At 44.5% G+C, this 20357-nt stretch overlaps 1 protein-coding gene across 1 annotated transcript in view; it reads right to left on the reverse strand.

The window, feature by feature from the left end:
- LOC126259554 (glutamate receptor 1-like) overlaps positions 1–20357 on the reverse strand; it is a 545373-nt gene that overhangs the window by 179147 nt on the left and 345869 nt on the right. Inside the window, exon 5 of the mRNA XM_049956439.1 lies at positions 11217–11349. Coding sequence (XP_049812396.1) covers positions 11217–11349 — 133 coding nt within the window. The remainder of the gene's footprint in view (positions 1–11216; positions 11350–20357) is intronic.

Consider the following 20357-nt stretch of genomic DNA (forward strand, 5'->3'; position numbering starts at 1 on the left):
CTGCGGTCGGCAACGATTACATACGACAAGTGTCTGGAGCAGTTGTTAGATAGCTTACTGCTGCTACAATGCCAGTTATCAAGATTTAAGTGCGTTCGAACGTGGTGTTATAGTCAGCGCACAAGCGATGGGACACAGCACCTCCGTGGTAGGGGTGAAGTGGGGATTTTCCCGTATAACCATTTCACGAGTGTCCCGTGAATATCAGGAATCCGGTAAAACATCAAATCTCCAAAATCGCTGCCACCGGAAAAAGATCCTGCAAGAACGGGACCAACGACGACTGAAGAGTATCGTTCAACGTGACAGAAGTGTAAACCTTCCGGAAATTGCTACAAATTTCAATGTTGTACCATCAACAAGTGTCAGCGTGCGAATCATTCAATGAAACGTTATCGATATGGACTTTCGGAGCCGAAGGCCCACTCGTGTACCCTTGATGACTGCACGACACAAGGTTTACGCCTCTCAACACCGACATTGGACTGTTGATGACTGGAAACATGTTGCCTGGTGGGACGAGTCTCGTTTCAAATGTATCGAGTGAATGGTGCATGAATACATGCACCCTGCATGTCATCAGGGGACTGTTCAAGCTGGTGGAGGCTCTGTAATGGTCTCGGGCGTGTACAGGTGGCGTGATAAGGGACCCCTGATACGTTTAGATATGACTCTGACAGGTAACACGTTCGTAAACATTGTCTGATCGCCTGCATCCATTCATGTCCATTGTGCATTCCGATGGACTGGTGCAGTTCCAACAGGACAATGCGCCTTCCCGCACGTTCAAAATTGCCATATGTGGCTCCAGGAACACTCTACTTCCGCTGGCCACCACACTCCTCAGATACGAATGTTATTGAGCACATTTGGGATGCCTTGCAATGTACTGTTCAGAAGACATTTTCACACCCTCATACTCTTACCGATTTATGGACAGCCCTGCAGGATTCACGGTGTCAGTTGCCTCCAGGACTACTTCAGACATTAGTCGAGTCCATGTCGCGTACTGTTGGGGCACTTCAGCGTACTCGCGGAGGCCCTACACGATATTAAGAAGGTGTTCCAGTTTCTTTGACTTTTCAGTCTATAAGGTTAACACACAATCGTATCACATCCTAGCAAACAGCTGTATATTACTTTGCGTAAAAATCCTTACATTTTAATTCATACCTACAGTATACAAAAAAAAAAAATACCGTGGTTCACTTGCAGTTAAAAAGAATTTAGTATGACAAAATAACATTTTGCAATTTGCTGACGCCGTCAGGTGGCACGATGCAATAATTTCCAAGTTGCGACAGCCTGCACAAGCGTGGAGTGCCCATCACGCAGACACAGCGCGTCATAAAGCTAAATTGGTGACTAAAAATATATTTTAGGGAACTCAGAACCCTTGCGATGATCCCAGACCTCTTGCCATGAGTTCACTACCTCAGTTAAAACTAAATTTTAGTCTCAGACCGGACACTACATGCTTTCTTTCGTGCATACGTACCGTGTTCGAAACCCGCTAGCGCTTAAATTTTGATTAATAATTAGCATCGGCGGCCGAAGACTTCCGACGTATGAAATCACTCTCATTCTGCCAAAGGCCTTGTCAAAGAGGGCGGTGGAGTAGACAGAGTTTCAATGCACTCTCTTGTCCTTCGGGAGGGAAGCTGCCTCTAAAGGCGGAAGAATGAGCAATGATCAACAGCGTTAGGATGCACAAGGCAATGGAAACCACTGCATTAAAGACACGTAACGTGTATCCACAGGACATGTGGCCTTTAATTGGAAAAAACTGTCATGATGATCCCTCCACAGGCAAAAGTTTCCGGAATAGTCCTCCACTGGAATCTCCGGGAGGGGACTACTAATGTGGAAGCGAACATGAGAAAAAGACTGAATAACCAACGAAAGGATAACGCTTTACAGTCAGGGTGTGGAATATCAGAGACTTGAACGTGGTAGGGGAGCTAGAAAATCTGAAAAGAGAAATGCAAAGGGCCCACTCTAAATATAGTATCTGTCAGAGAAGTGAAATGGAAAGAAGGCAAGTATGTCTGGTCTAATAAGTCTAGATTAATATCAAAAGCAGCAGAGAATGATGTGATTGGAGTGGGATACGATATGAATAAGGAGGTAGGGCAGAGTGTGTGTTACTGTGAACGGTTCAATGATAGAGTTGTTCTTGTTATAATCGACAGCAAATCATCACCTACAACGGTTGTTCAGATATACATACTGACGTCGCAAAACGAAGAGCTAGAGTAAGTATGTGAGGACATTGAAAGGATAATACAGTACGTAAAGGGTGATGAAAACAAATACTCATGGGGGACTGGAATGCAGTCGTAGGGGAAGGAGTAGAAGAACGGCTACAGAAGAATGTGGCATGGAACTGGGAATGACAAACGAGGAGATAGACTAATTGAGTTCAGAAGTAACAGCTAGTAACAGCGAATTCTCTGTTCAATAATCACAAGCGGTGGAGGTATACTTGGAAAATGCAGGCTGATACGGGAAGATTTCAGTTAGATTCCATCATGGTCGGACAGAGATTCCGATTCATATACAGGATTGTAAGGCATATCCAGGAGCCGAGATAGACTCAGATCACAATGTAGTAGTAGTAGTAGTAGTAGTAGTAGTAGTGAAGTTTAAGACATAAGTCAAAAGAATCAATAAGCTAGGAAGAGGGATACGAAAGTACTAAGGAATGAAGAGATACGTTTGAAGTTTTGTGAGGCTATAGATGGAACAATAAGTAGTAGCTCTGCAGGTAGTACAGTTGAAGAGAATTGGCCACTTCAAAAAAGGGAAATAACGAAAGTTAGAAAAAAAACATATGTACAAAAAGGTAACTATGAAGAAATACTTTAGTTGATCGACGAAAGAAGAACAAAAATGTACAGGGAAATTCAGGAATACAGAAGTGCAAGTCATTGAGGAATGAAATGGCTGCATGAAAAAGTGAAGAAATCGAAAAAGAATGATTGCCGCGAGGACTGACTTCGCATATAGGAAAGTCAAAACAACCTTTGGTGAAATTAAAAGCAAAGGTTGTAATGTTAAGAGTGCAGCGGAAATTCTACTCTTAAACGCAGAGGAGAGTGTGGACAAGTGGAAAGGGTACGTTGAAGGTATTTATGAATCGGAAAATTTGTCTGATGTGGTATTTGAAGAAACGGGAGTCGATTTGTAAGACATAGTGGCTCGAGTATCAGAATCAGAATTTAAAAGAGCTATGGCGGATTTGAGATCAAATAAGGCAGAAGGGATGGATAACATTCCATCAGAATTTCTAAAATCATTGGGGGAAGTGCAATAAAACGACTATTTCCGTTGGTTTCTGGAATGTACGAGGGTCGGTCAAAAAGTAATGCCTCCCATTTTTTTTCTACTTAAAGAAATTAAGTTAAGTGAAAAATTTGAATTTGGCGCCATTCCTCAAACCTTCTTCTGCAATCCACTGCAGTAGTAACTTTCTGTGTCAACAGGTGGCAGCACAGCAGAAGTTTGTAAGATGGCCGGCATCGATGTTCGTTTGAGACAGCGTTGTGTGATTGAATTCTTGAATGCAGAAGGTGAAACGCCCATACGCATTCATGAAAGACTGAAGAAGGTGTATGGTGTTGTGACAGTGGATGTCAGCACTGTTAGACGATGGGTTCGTCGTTGTAAGGAAGCTGAAGAGCAAACACCGTTGACTGACGAAAAGCGGAGCGGCAGGCCGGTGAGTGCAGTGACTCCACACAACATTCAGCAAGTTGATGACATCATTCGTGGTGACCGTCGGGTGACTGCAGATGAAGTGTGTCGCATTATTTCTCTTAGTAAAGGCAGTGTGATCACGATTATTAAACAATTGGGGTACTCAAAAGTTTGTGCACGGTGGGTTCCAAGAATGTTAACCGATCAGAATAAAGAGGCAAGGAAAACAATAGCCTCCCAACACTTGCAGCGCTTCCGTTTGGAGGGAGATGAGTTTCTGAAAAAAATTGTGACCGGGGACGAAACATGGGTGCATTTTTTTGAACCCGAATCAAAGAGGCAGTCAATGGAGTGGCGTCACACAAGCTCGCCGAGGAAGAAAAAATTCAAAACTGTGCGATCGGCAGGGAAAGTTATGACAACAGTTTTCTGGGATACAGAGGGTGTGATTCTGGTTGAGTTTTTGGAGCAGGGATGCACAATAAATTCTGTTCAATACCTCACAACCCTCAAAAAACTTAAAGCACGTCTTCAGCGAGTTCGCCCAACAAAATCAATGGCAGATGTTCTTCTTTTGCATGACAATGCAAGACCACACACCAGTCGTCACACCTCTGACGAGATTGTCAAAATTGGATGGGAAGTTTTGCCTCATCCCCCATACAGCCCTGACCTGGCACCATCAGACTTCCATCTGTTCGGGCCACTAAAAGAAGCTCATCGTGGGATTCATTTTGAAGATGAGGAGGCCGTCAAAACATCCGTGCGTCAGTGGCTTAGGAAGCAGAGCTGTGATTTTTACCGTGCTGGGATACATGCCCTTGTTCAAAGATGGACCAAAACTGTAGAGATGGGCGGAGATTACATTGAAAAATGACAAAATGATCCTCAATGTTGTGGTTTTCAACCTATGTAATTGCATTTAAATTTCCTGACAATTAAACGTAGAAAAAAAAATAGGAGGCATTACTTTTTGACTGACCCTCGTATGAGTATGGCGACATAGCATCTGACTTTCGGAAAAATACCGTCCACACAAATCCAAAGACTGCAAGAGCTGACAAGCGCGAGAATTATCGCACAATCAGCTTAACAGCCCATGCATCAAAGGTGCTTACAAGAATAATATACAGATGAATGGAAAAGAAAATTGAGGATGAGTTAAATGACGATCAGATTCTCTTTAGGAAAGGTAGAGGCAACAAATGGGAATTAACTTCTATGGTCATCAGTCCCCTAGAACTTAGAACTACTTAAACCTAACTAACCTAAGGACATCACACACATCCATGCCCGAGGCAGGATTCGAACCTGCGACCGTAGCGGTCGCGCGGTTCCAGACTGTAGCGCCCAGAACCGCTCGGTCATTGAGGCACCAGAGAGGCAATTCTGACGTTGCAGTTCGTACTGGAAGCAAGACTAAAGAAAAATCAAGGCACGTTCATTGGATTTGTCGACCTGGAAAAGCGTTCGACAGTGTCAAATGGTGCATGATGTTCGACATTCTGAGGAAAGCCGGGGTAATCTATAGAGAGAGATGGGTAAAATGCAACATGAACAAAAGCCAAGAGGGAATAAAAAGAGTGGAAGACTGAGAACGAAGTGCTCAGATTATAAAGGGTGTAAGACAGGGATATATACTTTTGCCCATAACGTTCAATCTCTATACCGAAGAATCAATAATGGAAGTAAAAGAAAGGTTCAGAAGTGGAATTAGTATTCGAAGTGAAAGCATATCAATGATACGATTCGCTGATGACAGTACTACCCTCAGCAGAAGAGAAGAAAAATTACATGATCTTCTGAATGGAATGAATAGTCTGATGAGTACAGTATATGGATTGAGAGTAAATGGCAGAAAGGCGAAAGTAAAGAAAAATCAAGGCACGTTCGTTGGATGAACAGAAGTGAGACCCGCGAGAAAACTAACATCAGGATTGATGGTCACGAAATACACTCCTGGAAATGGAAAAAAGAACACATTGACACCAGTGTGTCAGACCCACCATACTTGCTCCGGACACTGCGAGAGGGCTGTACAAGCAATGATCACACGCACGGCACAGCGGACACACCAGGAACCGCGGTGTTGGCCGTCGAATGGCGCTAGCTGCGCAGCATTTGTGCACCGCCGCCGTCAGTGTCAGCCAGTTTGCCGTGGCATACGGAGCTCCATCGCAGTCTTTAACACTGGTAGCATGCCGCGACAGCGTGGACGTGAACCGTATGTGCAGTTGACGGACTTTGAGCGAGGGCGTATAGTGGGCATGCGGGAGGCCGGGTGGACGTACCGCCGAATTGCTCAACACGTGGGGCGTGAGGTCTCCACAGTACATCGATGTTGTCGCCAGTGGTCGGCGGAAGGTGCACGTACCCGTCAACCTGGGACCGGACCGCAGCGACGCACGGATGCACGCCAAGACCGTAGGATCCTACGCAGTGCCGTAGGGGACCGCACCGCCACTTCCCACCAAATTAGGGACACTGTTGCTCCTGGGGTATCGGCGAGGACCATTCGCAACCGTCTCCATGAAGCTGGGCTACGGTCCCGCACACCGTTAGGCCGTCTTCCGCTCACGCCCCAACATCGTGCAGCCCGCCTCCAGTGGTGTAGCGACAGGCGTGAATGGAGGGACGAATGGAGACGTGTCATCTTCAGCGATGAGAGTCGCTTCTACCTTGGTGCCAATGATGGTCGTATGCGTGTTTGGCGCCGTGCAGGTGAGTGCCACAATCAGGACTGCATACGACCGAGGCACACAGGGCCAACACCCGGCATCATGGTGTGGGGAGCGATCTCCTACACTGGCTGTACACCACTGGTGATCGTCGAGGGGACACTGAATAGTGCACGGTACATCCAAACCGTCATCGAACCCATCGTTCTACCATTCCTAGACCGGCAAGGGAACTTGCTGTTCCAACAGGACAATGCACGTCCGCATGTATCCCGTGCCACCCAACGTGCTCTAGAAGGTGTAAGTCAACTACCCTGGCCAGCATGATCTCCGGATCTGTCCCCCATTGAGCATGTTTGGGACTGGATGAAGCGTCGTCTCACGCGGTCTGCACGTCCAGCACGAACGCTGGTCCAACTGAGGCGCCAGGTGGAAATGGCATGGCAAGCCGTTCCACAGGACTACATCCAGCATCTCTACGATCGTCTCCATGGGAGAATAGCAGCCTGCATTGCTGCGAAAGGTGGATATACACTGTACTAGTACCGACATTGTGCATGTTCTGTTGCCTGTGTCTATGTGCCTGTGGTTCTGTCAGTGTGATCATGTGATGTATCTGACCCCAGGAATGTGTCAATAAAGTTTCCCCTTCCTGGGACAATGAATTCACGGTGTTCTTATTTCAATTTCCAGGAGTGTAGATGAATTGGAATTCTGCTACGTAGCCAGCAAAATAACCAGTGACGTATCGAGGAGGACATAAAAAGTAGACTAGCACTGGCAAAAAGGGCTTCCCTTCGCAAGTGAAGTATGTTAGTATCAAACATAGTCCTTGGTTTGATGAGCAGATTTTTGGGAACGTACGTTCGGAGCACAGCCTTGTATGGAAACATGGGCTGTGGAAAACCGGAACAAAAGAGACTCGAACAATTTGAGATGTGGTGCTACAAACAAATGTTGAAAATTAGGTGGACTGATAACGTAAAGAATGTGGTGCTGAGCAGGATCAGAGACGAAAGGAATATGTGGAAAACCCAGAGGAGAAGAAGGGACAGGATGACAGGACATCTGTCAAGTCGTATGTCGTTAAAAGTATACAATTTTAATTAGTTCTGTCAAAATGTATTTACTGGCAGAGCCTATTCGAATTTGTGAGGGTCGATATACTAGCCGATTACTATTATCTGATAACGGTAACTGTGATTTTACGAAATATTGAAGGGTTTATCACCAGCCTGTCTCCATATTCATTTCAAATTTCAGATTGTCTAATTGAACTGCAAAAGAAAAGATAGCCAGGAAAGCTGCAGCTCGTGTCAGGTGCTTAGAGTTGACCAACATGGGTAACTTTTCGTGTCAATATTGCTCCTTTCATAGCTAATAACCGTGTACAGCTTCCCTAAACTTACTTTGTGAGGTGCCGTGGCTAATAATACGTTGGTGCATAAGTTCGTAGCATTTTTGTTTTGCGTGTTGGCATTCCCGCTGCTATGGGTTTATTTGTCAACTGTCATTTTTTTTTATTTGTCATCCACTGTTGCTGTTTGAGTTTACAAATTGTTACTTTGTCATTTGTATATAGTGAGTGGAGCTGTGGACACTAGTGGGCAAGTTGAAACATTTATCGGATATTCTTCTGTTTGTGTAATTTTTGAGAATGTCTCAAGGAGAGCAGCGGCTGGATTTGAGTACTTTAAAATGAACATAAACAGTATCGACAGCAAAAAAAACCCTTATCTTTTCGATTATCATTTTCGGTCAGTTTTTGACCTTATTCAGACCTGATACGGAATTTGGGCTTGAAATCAATTCTCCATCCCATTATTCACCTAATCTTGCGCACCCATTCACCTTTTCCATTCTCGAGCGAACAGTCTTCAGGCAGTTTCTTTTTCGGGTGAAAATGCGCTCCGAACATTTGTCGACGATTTCTTCGCCATGAAACCGTGGATTTCTACAGTTGCGGAATCGAAAAGTTACTCCAGATTTGGCAGGCTGGTGCAAATATTGACGTAAAATATATTATTCATGACTCAAACCTCTGTTATATGTATCTCTTGTAGTTATTAAACTTACGGAAAAACGCTGCGAACTTATGCACACGCCTAATAGGTGACGTTAATGATGGTTATGTTACACGCTGCTATGTGCAGGGATCATCAAAAACGTACAAACGCTCTCCGTTGTTCACGGTATCACCCGATCAATCTCCAATAGAAAATATGTGAAACGAAATTGGAAACGCTCCACTGCACGTGTCTCAGGTGAGGAATATTGTAGTAGTATGTGTGGCTATGTAAGCTGCCTGACTAGGGATCCAGAACCATGCACACAGGGAAATTTCTGGCCAGTTCTAAGGGAGAGGTTTTTTCACCTACCGGGAACAATAAGGTGTAATTGCAGACGCAATATGTTTCAGCGCTGCTCTCTCAAATGTTATCATTTCGAATTATTCTTCGTCGTATCTCTCACTCACTCATCTTGGAAACAATGCTCATGGTGCGACTGCTTTATTACTTCCTGACTGCCCAGATATCCATTTTGCCAGTCTTCGACAAGAAACGAGAACAAAAAAATTAAATATATTTGCAGTGTAATATCGAAAAAAATCGATATTTTCGTGAAAACTCATTTTAAATTATGAAACAGTCGTACAAAGAAACAGGAGTTGTATACAAATGTGTAAGTACAGTATACCGGTTTCTGTACGGTTACACCTGCTTCGCGTGTGTAGAACTCGAATTTTTAAACGTCACTACGGCAACGCCTTTTCGCCTGCACCCTTTGCTTCGCAGCTGAAAGCTGTCAAAAGCATTGCCAGCTGTAGGGATTTTTTAAATTTGACTCGACTGTAGGAGTGTATTAGTAGTAAAGAAAAAATGTTTTCAACCTTCATGCATGATGTGGCAGTTTCTCACGCAGCTTAGTGTTTATCACGCCGTATCTCCTGCCCTACGTGTCATACAATAATATAATTTTGTAGATTCATTCAGCGGCATATGTGGATAATTCGCGAATGAAATTTTCGCTCTGCAGCAGACCGTGTGCTGATATTTTTGTGTAGATACTGTCTGAAAAATTTATTGTGAATAGAGCTAGTAATAAATAAGTAACGAATTTAAACGTCTTACACAAGGCGGCCAATTTCAGGCGCATCAGTGTTTATGAAATGACATATCGTATGTGTGGTACCATGAGATAAATTCTTATGTGCATTTAGTGGTCTATTTGAATACTGTCTGTGAAATTTATTGCGAATAGAATTAGTAGCACAGAATTAATGAATTTCATCGTCAACGCTGAACTATGAGAGGCAAGTGATTCTTAACCGAATAGCGATTGTTATGTGACAGTAAGGGGTATGTGTACCAAGTGTGGTTAAAATCACTGCAGTGGTTTATAGCGAGATGTGGTACATACACAAACACATAAATCCATTTTTATAATAAAATAATAATTAAATCAAGACCCTAAGCTGTCGACAGGCTTGATATAAATCAACGGGGACACCTGAAAATGTGTGCCCCGACCGGGACTCGAACCCTGGATCTCCTGCTTATATGACAGATGCTCTATCCATCTTTTTTTTTCTTGTCATAGTTCGTTGCATCTCTTCCTGGTGGACGTCCCCTGACACCCGTTGAAGTTCTTAGTTGATCCATTTACTCTTTTTTTTTTTTTTTTTTTTTTGTTACAGAACGCAGCTAACCCTCTGACCGAACACACTGAGCTACCGTGCCGGCATCCATTTGAGCCACAGAGGGCACAGAGGATAGTGCGACTGCAGAGATTTATCCCTTGCACGCTCCCCGTGAGACCCACATTCCCAACTTAATGTTCACACACTACATACGTAGTGACCCTGCCCATTACACTCATTACTCGCGGCAGACAATCTTACCGATTCCCGTAAGAGTTCGGGCAATGTGTGTGCATCCGCACAGAAGAAGGTCAATGGCCGGTTAGCCTTAACTGTAAGAAGATGGTATCTGTTCTCTCGGACATGTCCGAAATGTGGGTCTCACGGGGACTGTGCAAGGGATAAATCACAGCAGTTGCACTATCCTCTGTGCCCTCGGTGGCTCAGATGGATAGAGCGTCTCCCATGTAAGCAGGAGATCCCGGGTTCGATTCGCGGTCAGGGCACACATTTTCAACCGTCCCCATTGATGTAATATCACCGCCTGTCGACAGCTTGATTTAATTATCGTTTCATTCCAAGGAAGCTGCATGGTCACCGATGGTATCTATTCTTTCGGACAGATACTACCTTATATAGTTAAGGCTAACTGGCCATTGACCTTCTTCTGTGCTGGATGTGCACGCATTGCCCGAACTCTTACGGGACTCGGTAAGATTGTCTGCCGCGAGTAATGAGTGTAACTTGCAGGGGCACTAAGAATGTAGTGTGTGGAGATTAAGTTGGGAATGTGGGTCTCACGGGGAGCGTGCAAGAGATAAATCCCAGCAGTCGCACTATCCTCTGTGTCCTCGGTGGCTCAGTTGGATAGTGTGTCTGCCATGTAAGCAGCAGATCCCGTGTTCGAGTCCTGGTCGGGGCACACATTTTCAGCTGTCCCCATTGATGTATATCAATGCCTGTCGACAGCTTAGGGTCTTGATTTAATTATCATTTCATTCTAAGAGAGCAGCATGGTCACTGATGGTAGCTGTTCTTTCGGACACCATATTCACACATTTTTATAATATGTATGGATTTGCGTGTTCCCTCAACGGCAGTTTCTCCAGTGAATAGTCAAGCATTTTACATACATGTGGCAAGGGTACACCCTGTAAAAGGCGATGGCTTTGCTGAGTAGTTCTGGCATGCCGCAGTACCTGCTGACCTCCTCCAGGCTGTGCAGGTAGTCGATTGCTTCCGACGCGTTCTGGACTCGCTTCACGGCCGCTACGTTCAGAGCCTTCGGACCAGGACGCAGGTTCTGGTAGATGTTCTGTAGCCTCAGCAGACCTGAAAACAGGAGAAAGATTCAGTTGTAGACTAGTAAATGTTACTGACAACTGATGTGCCTAGGGTATCCAACAGCAAACATGACATAATAAAATAATGAGGGAGAACGTTTACTTCAGCGGCTTCTGTATAATCGTCGCTGCTCATGTTTTAGCTCAGCTTCACGGTTGACCGTAAACGACTGAGCAGACTATGTTCCAGGCAATTCCCAGACAGAACATCCTAAGGTAGTTCCTGTGAATCGAACGTGGAACTTCAGTAGCCGTAGCTAATCGCTTAGTAATAAAGAGGCTTTAGCTTGCAAATACATTGGCTTATAAATAACTTAGTTTACAAATAGCTTGTAATATGTTTTATTCTTCTCAACAAGGCTAGAGTAAGCTATTAGAGATGTAACCAATTGTAAAACCAAGTTCTCATCTTTATTTTTTTTTATCCAAATATCAGGCGGGCTGGTTGACGGGCGGAGTGAATGCCAAATTGGATGGAATCCAGTACAGGGGATTTTCAGTTTTAGCATTTGCCTTACAATCGAAAAGAACCTTCTGCAATCCTTGATCAGAAATAGAGGACAGAGATACTGTTATTTCTGCGACAGTAAGGTCCAGACAGAAAATTGAAACCTAGAACGTGCTTGCGATTCTCTTTTTGTTTGCAACGGAAGTCGATGACCTGCTCACATTTAACTGAACCATGAAGCAGCGGTACCTTATTTATTGGAATCTTCTAAAATGCGCGTGAAGTGATCCACGAAAAGAAAATAGAAATCCTAATGTGAATTCATCATCATATTCATCATCATCATCAGCCAATTCGAGTACTTGGTGATGCGGCCTATTTGACAAGCAAATTAGGACCCCTACAGATTCTTCCATTTGTGCCGATCTTGGGCTTCCCGTTGTAAGTTCAGTCCAGCTGTCTTTCAGCACCATCTGTCCGGTGGCCTCCCCCTAAATCTTTTTTGGTTAACTGGGCACCAATCTAGTACATATTTTGACCACCCACCATCTTTTCACCGAGCGACTTCCTTTACAACACGGATGTTTGTGCCACAAGTCTGGTGCGGTGTTATTCCATAGCGTTAAAATCGGACAAATAGTGAACTGCAGCCACCGACGTCAATGTCTGTAGTAAATAGGTGAGCCGCTGTTATTTACGGTGGGCATACCGATTGACCTATATACTCATTTCCGATTTGACGGGGGATATACACACATCAAAATAAATAAAAAATTGTGTGTGAAATCTTATGGGACTTAAGTGCTAAAGTCATCAGTCCCTAAGCTTACACACTACTTAACCTAAATTATCCTAAGGACGAACACACACACCCATGCCCGAGGGAGGACTCGAACCTCCGCCGCGACCAGACGCACAGTCTATGACTGCAGTCCCCTAGACCGCTCGGCTAATCCCACGCGGCTACACACACACAAAAAAGTTTTACATCACCCCGGTTCCCTGAACTCTTAAAGACAGACGTTGACTGTGGATATTGTATCAAAGACAGTCCGTTTGACTGTTCAAAGGTATCACTAATCCCGCCCAAAGATGTAAACAACGATGCATGAGCTGCTCCTATTAGACGGAGGAGGACCAACAGCCGATCATTTCCAGTCATTCCACCAGGAAGGAGGTACACGGCTTGTGTTGTCTGTAGTTCAACCATGCCTAGACGGTCAAACCCGCAGTTCGATCGCATCCGTTGTTAATTTGTGCCAGGAAGCGCTCTCAACAAGGGAAGTGTCCAGGCGTCTCGGAGTGAACCAAAGCGATGTTGTTTTGACATGGAGAACATAAATACAGACGGAACTGTCGACGACATGCCCCTCTCAGGCCGTCCAAGGGCTACTACTACAGTGGATGACCGCTACCTACCTATGGCTCGGAGGAACCCTTACAGCAACGCTACCATGTTGAATAATGCTTTTCGTGCAGCCACAGGATGTGGTTTTACGACTCAAACTGTGCGCAATAGGCTGGAAGACGCGTAACTTCACACCTGACGTCCATGACGAGGTCCATCTTTGCAAGCACGACACCATGCAGCGCGGTACAGACGGGCCCAACAACATGCCGAATGGACCGCTCAGAATAGGTATCACGTTCTCTTCATCGATGAGTGTCGCGTATGCCTTCAACCAGACATTAGTCCGAGACATGTTTGGAGGCAAACCGTCAGGCTGAACGCCTTAGAAACACTGTCCAGCGAGTGCAGCAAGGTGGAGGTTCCCTGCTCTTTTGGGCTGGCGTAATGTGGGCCGTTGGTGGTCATGGTAACGGCTGTACGATACATGAATGTCATCCTCCGACTGATAGTGCAACCGTATCGGCATCATATTGGCGATGCATTCGTCTTCATGGACGACAACTCGCGCCCTCATCATGCACATCTTGTGAATGACTTCCTTCAGAATAACGACATCGCTCGACTAGAGTGGCCAGCATGTTCTCCAGACATGAACGCTATCGAACGTGCCTGGGATAGATTGAAAAGGTCTGTTCAAGGACGACGTGACTCACTCTGAGGGATCTAATCCGAATCGCCGTTGAGGCGTGGGACAATCTGGACCAACAGTACCTTGATGAACTTGTGGATAGTGTGCCACGTCTCATTCGTGTGCTAGTTCTAGTCCAGGATCATTCCAATAATTCGATAGAAGGGCAACGTACGGGATAGAGTCTGCGGTCACTTCTTTATCCTGTTCTTCTTCTCTCTGTCGTAGTGTTGTAGCGGAGCATAGGACTCGTCGGTTCTGTTATTCTGCATAACCATCCTCTCTTCTGGTAGATGGTTACAGATGGTCTGTTTCTCATGGGAGTTGTTCTATGCCCGAGAGATTATGAGCCCTGTGTACAAGGGTCTTGAGCACTCTGTTCCTCTCTGCCGGGTGGTGGCAGCTGTCCGTGTACAGGTATAAGTCCGTGTGTTTCTCTTACAATAAACTCTGTGGCTCGAAATGTCATCTTCTCTTGTTTCAAGCAGAACATGCAGTAAGGGGATTGCTCCAACATCCTCTACCTCCGCCGTAACTTAGATGATGTTGGGATGTCTCGAATCCATATGTGTGATCAACTCATTGTGTCCAAATAAAGATTGGCTCACCCAGGTAACGGAAAAAGCAAGTTTGTTTGCTCATGGCTAAATGTAGGGCTCTCTTCTCTAAATGCTCCATGTACAAGTTTGCGACTACTAGCGAGAACTGACTGCCTATGGCAACTCCTTCTACAAGTACAAAGTTCCATGGAGCAAGGGCTACGCCACTCGCACGCCTCCAGGATGTCAGATCGTCAGCGCACTTATTGGTGGAGACATGACTGCTCGCCGCAATATTTTGTCCGTTCGATACCGCGTACCGGCCATTCAGTAGTAGATCGTTCTGTCAATAAAAATGCTGCGAGAAGCTAATGTTTTGCATAAATTACTAAGGCAGATTTAAATACGTGGTCTACGTAGTTACAGCACAGATTAGAACGAGATGCCAAAAGAATTTTGCTGGGGCTGAAAGATCGCCGTGGCACGCCATTATTGGCGGGATGTTGAATAGACGAGTAGTAGCGTTTAGATATTGCATTACGTCGGGCGTGGCAGTGCTAGAGGATATTTTGAGACAAAAATTAACTAGTAATATGTTACATTGTTAACGCAGTCACCAAATGTCAATGTATGGTCCACCCATTCTCCGCAATACAGGACGCATGCTCAACCGAAGTAACACATCTAAGGGAAAAATTAAAACAAGAAGGCTATAAGGAAACTTTGATGACTTCCGAAGACATGAAAAGTCGTAGAACAAGAGCTAATGATATGATAAGCACAAGTGTAATATACTGCGTACGTCAGTGCTCAAAGTCAACGTTTTCGGTGGCTGATATTATTGTCATGTACTTTCTTACATTTCGGACAGCTGGCCTAACGTTTATGAGAGCTCCTATCGTGACGCCGAGACAGTGGTCATTACAATTTCATCAAATTTCACCCACATGATGTCCTCTTAAACTAAAGCCTGAAAAGTAAACAGTTAAAAAATGTGTAAATCAGCTGCCATAAACCTTATAATTACTTGCGTCGCCACAGAATTGTCCGTTAAAAATTAACGGAAATAGCACCTCGAAATATGTACCTCTCTGGATACGTAAGGAGTAGTGAAATGGAAACAATACAGATGGAAAAAGATAAGTATTATGTTTATGGCTTCAAAAATTATCACCGAAAATGTTAATACAGTGACTCCATTGTGAGACGAGATGGGCAGTGCCTTCATGAAAAAATGTTTTCATTTGCCAACTGAATAATGGTTGTACCCAGGAGTGCACCTCTTCGTCCGAAGCAAATTGACGGCCACGAATGTCGTTCTTAAGGGCTCCCAAAATAGTGAAATCGTATGGCGAGAGATCAGGGTTGTGTGGAGTATGTGTAAGGGCGGTCTACATCTACATCTACATCTACATGACTCTGCAATTCACATTTAACTGCTTGGAAGAGGGTTCATCGAACCACAATCATACTATCTCTCTACCATTCCCCTCCCGAACAGCGCGCAGGAAAAACGAACACCTAAACCTTTCTGTTAGAGCTCTGATTTCTCTTATTTTATTTTTATGATCATTCCTACCTATGTAGGTTGGGCTCAACAATATATTTTCGCATTCGTAAGAGAAAGTTGGTGACTGAAATTTCGTAAATAGATCTCGCCGCGACGAAAAACGTCTTTGCTTTAATGACTTCCATCCCAACTCGCGTATCATATCTGCCACACTCTCACCCCTATTACGTGATAATACAAAACGAGCTGCCTTTTTTGCACCCTTTCGATGTCCTCCGTCAATCCCACCTGGTAAGGATCCCACACCGCGCAGCAATATTCTAACAGAGGACGAACGAGTGTAGCGTAAGCTGTCTCTTTAGTGGACTTCTTGCATCTTCTAAGTGTCCTGCCAATGAAACGCAACCTTTGGCTCGTCTTCCCCACAATATTATCTATGTGCTCTTTCTAACTGAAGTTGTTCGTAATTTTAACACCCAGGTACTTGAATTGACAGCCTTAAGAATTGTACTATTTCTCGAGTAATCGAATTCCAACGGATTTCTTTTGGAACTCATGTGGATCACCCCACACTTTTCGTTATTTAGCGTCAAATGCCACCTGCCACACCATACGAAATCTTTTCTAAATCGCTTTGCAACTGATACTGGTCTTCGGGTGACCTTACTAGACGGTAAATTACAGCATCATCTGCGAACAACCTAAGAGAACTGCTCAGATTGTCACCCAGGTCATTTATATAGATCAGGAACAGCAGAGGTCCCAGGACGCTTCCCTGGGGAACACCTTATATCACTTCAGTTTTACTCGATGATTTGCCGTCTGTTACTACGAACTGCGACCTTCCTGACAGGAAATCACGAATCCAGTCGCACAACTGAGGCCGGCCGAAGTGGCCGTGTGGTTAAAGGCGCTGCAGTCTGGAACCGCAAGACCGCTACGGTCGCAGGTTCGAATCCTGCCTCGGGCATGGATGTTTGTGATGTCCTTAGGTTAGTTAGGTTTAACTAGTTCTAAGTTCTAGGGGACTAATGACCTCAGCAGTTGAGTCCCATAGTGCTCAGAGCCATTTGAACCATTTGAACCACAACTGAGACGATACCCCATAGGCCCGCAGCTTGATTAGAAGTCGCTTGTGAGGAACGGTGTCAAAAGCTTTCCGGAAATCTAGAAATACGGAATCAACTTGAGATCCCCTGTCGATAGCGGCCATTACTTCATGCGAATAAAGAGCTAGCTGCGTTGCACAAGAACGATGTTTTCTGAAACCATGCTGATTACGTATCAATAGATCGTTCCCTTCGAGGTGATTCATAATGTTTGAATACAGTATATGCTCCAAAACCCTACTGCAAACCGACGTCAATGATATAGGTCTGTTATTCGATGGATTACCCCTACTACCCTTCGTAAACACTGGTGCGACCTGCAAAACATGTTACAAACGTTGTCTCAGCTACGCAGCAGAAGTTTCGCTGGGAAGCCGTTATACATGCTCCATAGAGTCACGATCTCTCCCCACAGGAATTCCATACTATTGGAGACACGAAGCAAACATTCGTGGCCTCTGATAAGCTTCGAACGAAGAGGTGCACACCCGGATACAATATTGGTTGCGTAGGCAGCCACAAACAGATTTCCACAAAGCCACTGACCGTGTTGTCTCACAGTGGGATAAATACACGTACAGTTAAGGTGATTACTTTCGAAATAATAAAATGTTTGCTTACATGATCAGTCTTGGCTAACACGTGGTATGCATTCCGGCATTGGTCCATGGCCCAATTGTAGAATCTTTAGTACCACGCCAAATAAAAATTTTCGCATCAGAAAACAAATGTATATACCGGGTGACACAGAACTTCACCGACAATATTTAAAAAGTTATTAAGGGATATTTTTCGAGTATTTAGGTACACAGGGGCTAGGCAAAATAATGTGAACACCTGTACTACTTGGGAATGGTTTATTAATAAGGGGTTGGACACCGATTTGTCAGTAATATAGCACCGATTATTTTTGGAATAGAGGCATATAATTACTGTATAGTCTCCAACGGAATGTTATGCCACTCTTCGATCAGAACCTCTTCTAACTCCTGTAGTGACTGGGGAGGGGTAAATCTGCTCTGGAGTCTGCGCCCCAATACCGACTACAATGGCTCAATGCTGTTGAAGTTCGGGAACAGTGTTAGCCAGGGAAGACGCTGCAGTTCAGTTGCATGCTCCTCATACCACGATTGCACTGTCCTGGCTGTGAGAATGGGTACATTATCGTCCTGAATTATGGCATCATTGTTGGGAAACATTTGAATCACGGGGTGCACCTGACCACCTAAAATTTTCACATAATCGTTGGCTGTAACACAGCCTTTGAGAGTAATGATGGAACCAGCGGAATACCATGATATATCTGCCCACACCATCACACTTCCACACCGTTGGAATCAAGCAATCAGGATCGTAAGCTTCTTTTGGCGTTCTCCAGACGTAACCTCGGCCCGATGTTGAAAATAACGAAAACGTTAAGTCGTCGGACCATGAGAAGTGTTTCCACTGATCAGCCGTCCAGCATTTATGCTTCTGACACCATGTTTTAAGCTTCTTTGCGTTGATTGTCGCCGTGATTTCGATAGCAGCTCGTCCACGAATATCTGCTTTATGGAGTTCTGAGTGGCTAGTGTCGAAAGATACGGGGTCTCGAAGATGGCTATTGAGGTCCTCATTCACTTTAGCCGCCGTTGTTTTGTGTTGTTTTGACAGAATTCGTATTACCGTACGACGATCTCTGTCATTTACTTCTGATTTGCGCCCACATTATGTTTACACGATGATATTTTTCCATGTTTTATGTAGGCTGTCATGACTGTTGAACTACAGCGACTAATATTAATATTCGGACACTAAGAGATTTTCACTTTGCTGCATGATGACTGTATTCTGAATAAAAAATATATATCCTGGTATTATATGAAGGTAGATGTCTAGTAAATAATAGTATGAATGACGTTTACACAACGTATAACACTTGTTAAATAATACGATTGAAATAAAGCACTCTTCGATGGTCCCGTTACTTTAATATCCGGACTGATGGCAGTGCCACACTTGTTTTCACCGTTCAAACTGAGGTAAATACTTCTAGTCAGACAGCAATTGTATGTTTACAAGCGCGGTCGTCTGTCCAGATGCTATGATGCCACGCAAAGCTAATAATAGTTTTGAGATACGACAACAAATGGTTCAAATGGCTCTGAGCACTATGGGACTTAACGTCTGAGGTCATCAATCCCCTAGAACTTAGAGCTACTTAAATCTAACCAACCTAAGGACATCACACACATCTATGCCCGAGGCAGGATTCGAACATGAGACCGTAGCGGTCGTGCGGTTCCAGACTGAAGCCTCTAGAACGGCTCGGCCACTCCGTGAGATACGACAGCCTGCGATTTTTCACAACGCGAAAGGTAAATCGCAAAGAACAAATTGCTGCCACGCTCGACATAAGTAAGAGTACTGTGGCAGATATCGTCAGACGATTCAAAAATTGAGGACCGTATCGACTCTATACCGCAAAAGGGCCAGCCACCGAAACTGGATGCACGTGATAAGACGCAGCTAACATGGAAAATATAGAAGGATCCTACACTCAGTACACCAAGATTAGCAAGTGAGCTTCTAAACGAGACCGGCAAGAAGGTACATCCTCAAGCGATTCATTGAACGAAAGTGCCTACAATGGAAGAGTGGCCAGGAAGAAACCGTATGGGAATGTACAGAGTCGAAAGAACAGTACTTTGCCTGGGAGTTTATTACGAAGGATGTAATATGGTGGAACGACGTCATTTATGCCGACGAAAGTAAATTTAACGTTTTTGTGGCGGGTGGACGAAGGATGGTGTGGCGGAAGAAGAACGAAGAATTTACAGTCACAAATATTAAACCGACTGTAAAGCATGGAGGTGGCAGCGTTCTTGTCTGGGGCTGTATATTGATATTTGGACCGGGCGAATTGGTGTTCATCGTCAGTATTATGAACAAATATGTCTATCTGAACATATTAAACAACTATTTACGGAAAATTGCTGAAACCATGGGGATATCAAAAACGTTCAAGTTTTACCAGGACAATGACTCGAAACATAAGGCTCGCATTGCGCAGGAATATTTGTTGTACAATTACCCAAAGTCTTACGCATGTGGGGGCGAGGGGGTGGGGGGTGGGGGAACTGGAACGAGGTATTAGAAAAACACCAGTAACGACCAAGGAAACTATGAAGTGTCGATTAAAAGAAGTCACAATCTACATGCGGACTATTTAAAAAAGATCATTTGCGTATGCCACAGCGTTTGAAAGAAGTAATGAAAGAGAATGGCTACCCGTCAAGATATTCAAACAATGTTCCACAAACTCTTGTCTTGAAATGATTAGTTCTGGAAAGTGACGTGAACATAGGACCGA

The sequence above is a fragment of the Schistocerca nitens genome, chromosome 5 (genome assembly GCF_023898315.1).
Source record: "Schistocerca nitens isolate TAMUIC-IGC-003100 chromosome 5, iqSchNite1.1, whole genome shotgun sequence".
NCBI classification, from domain to species: domain Eukaryota; kingdom Metazoa; phylum Arthropoda; class Insecta; order Orthoptera; family Acrididae; genus Schistocerca; species Schistocerca nitens.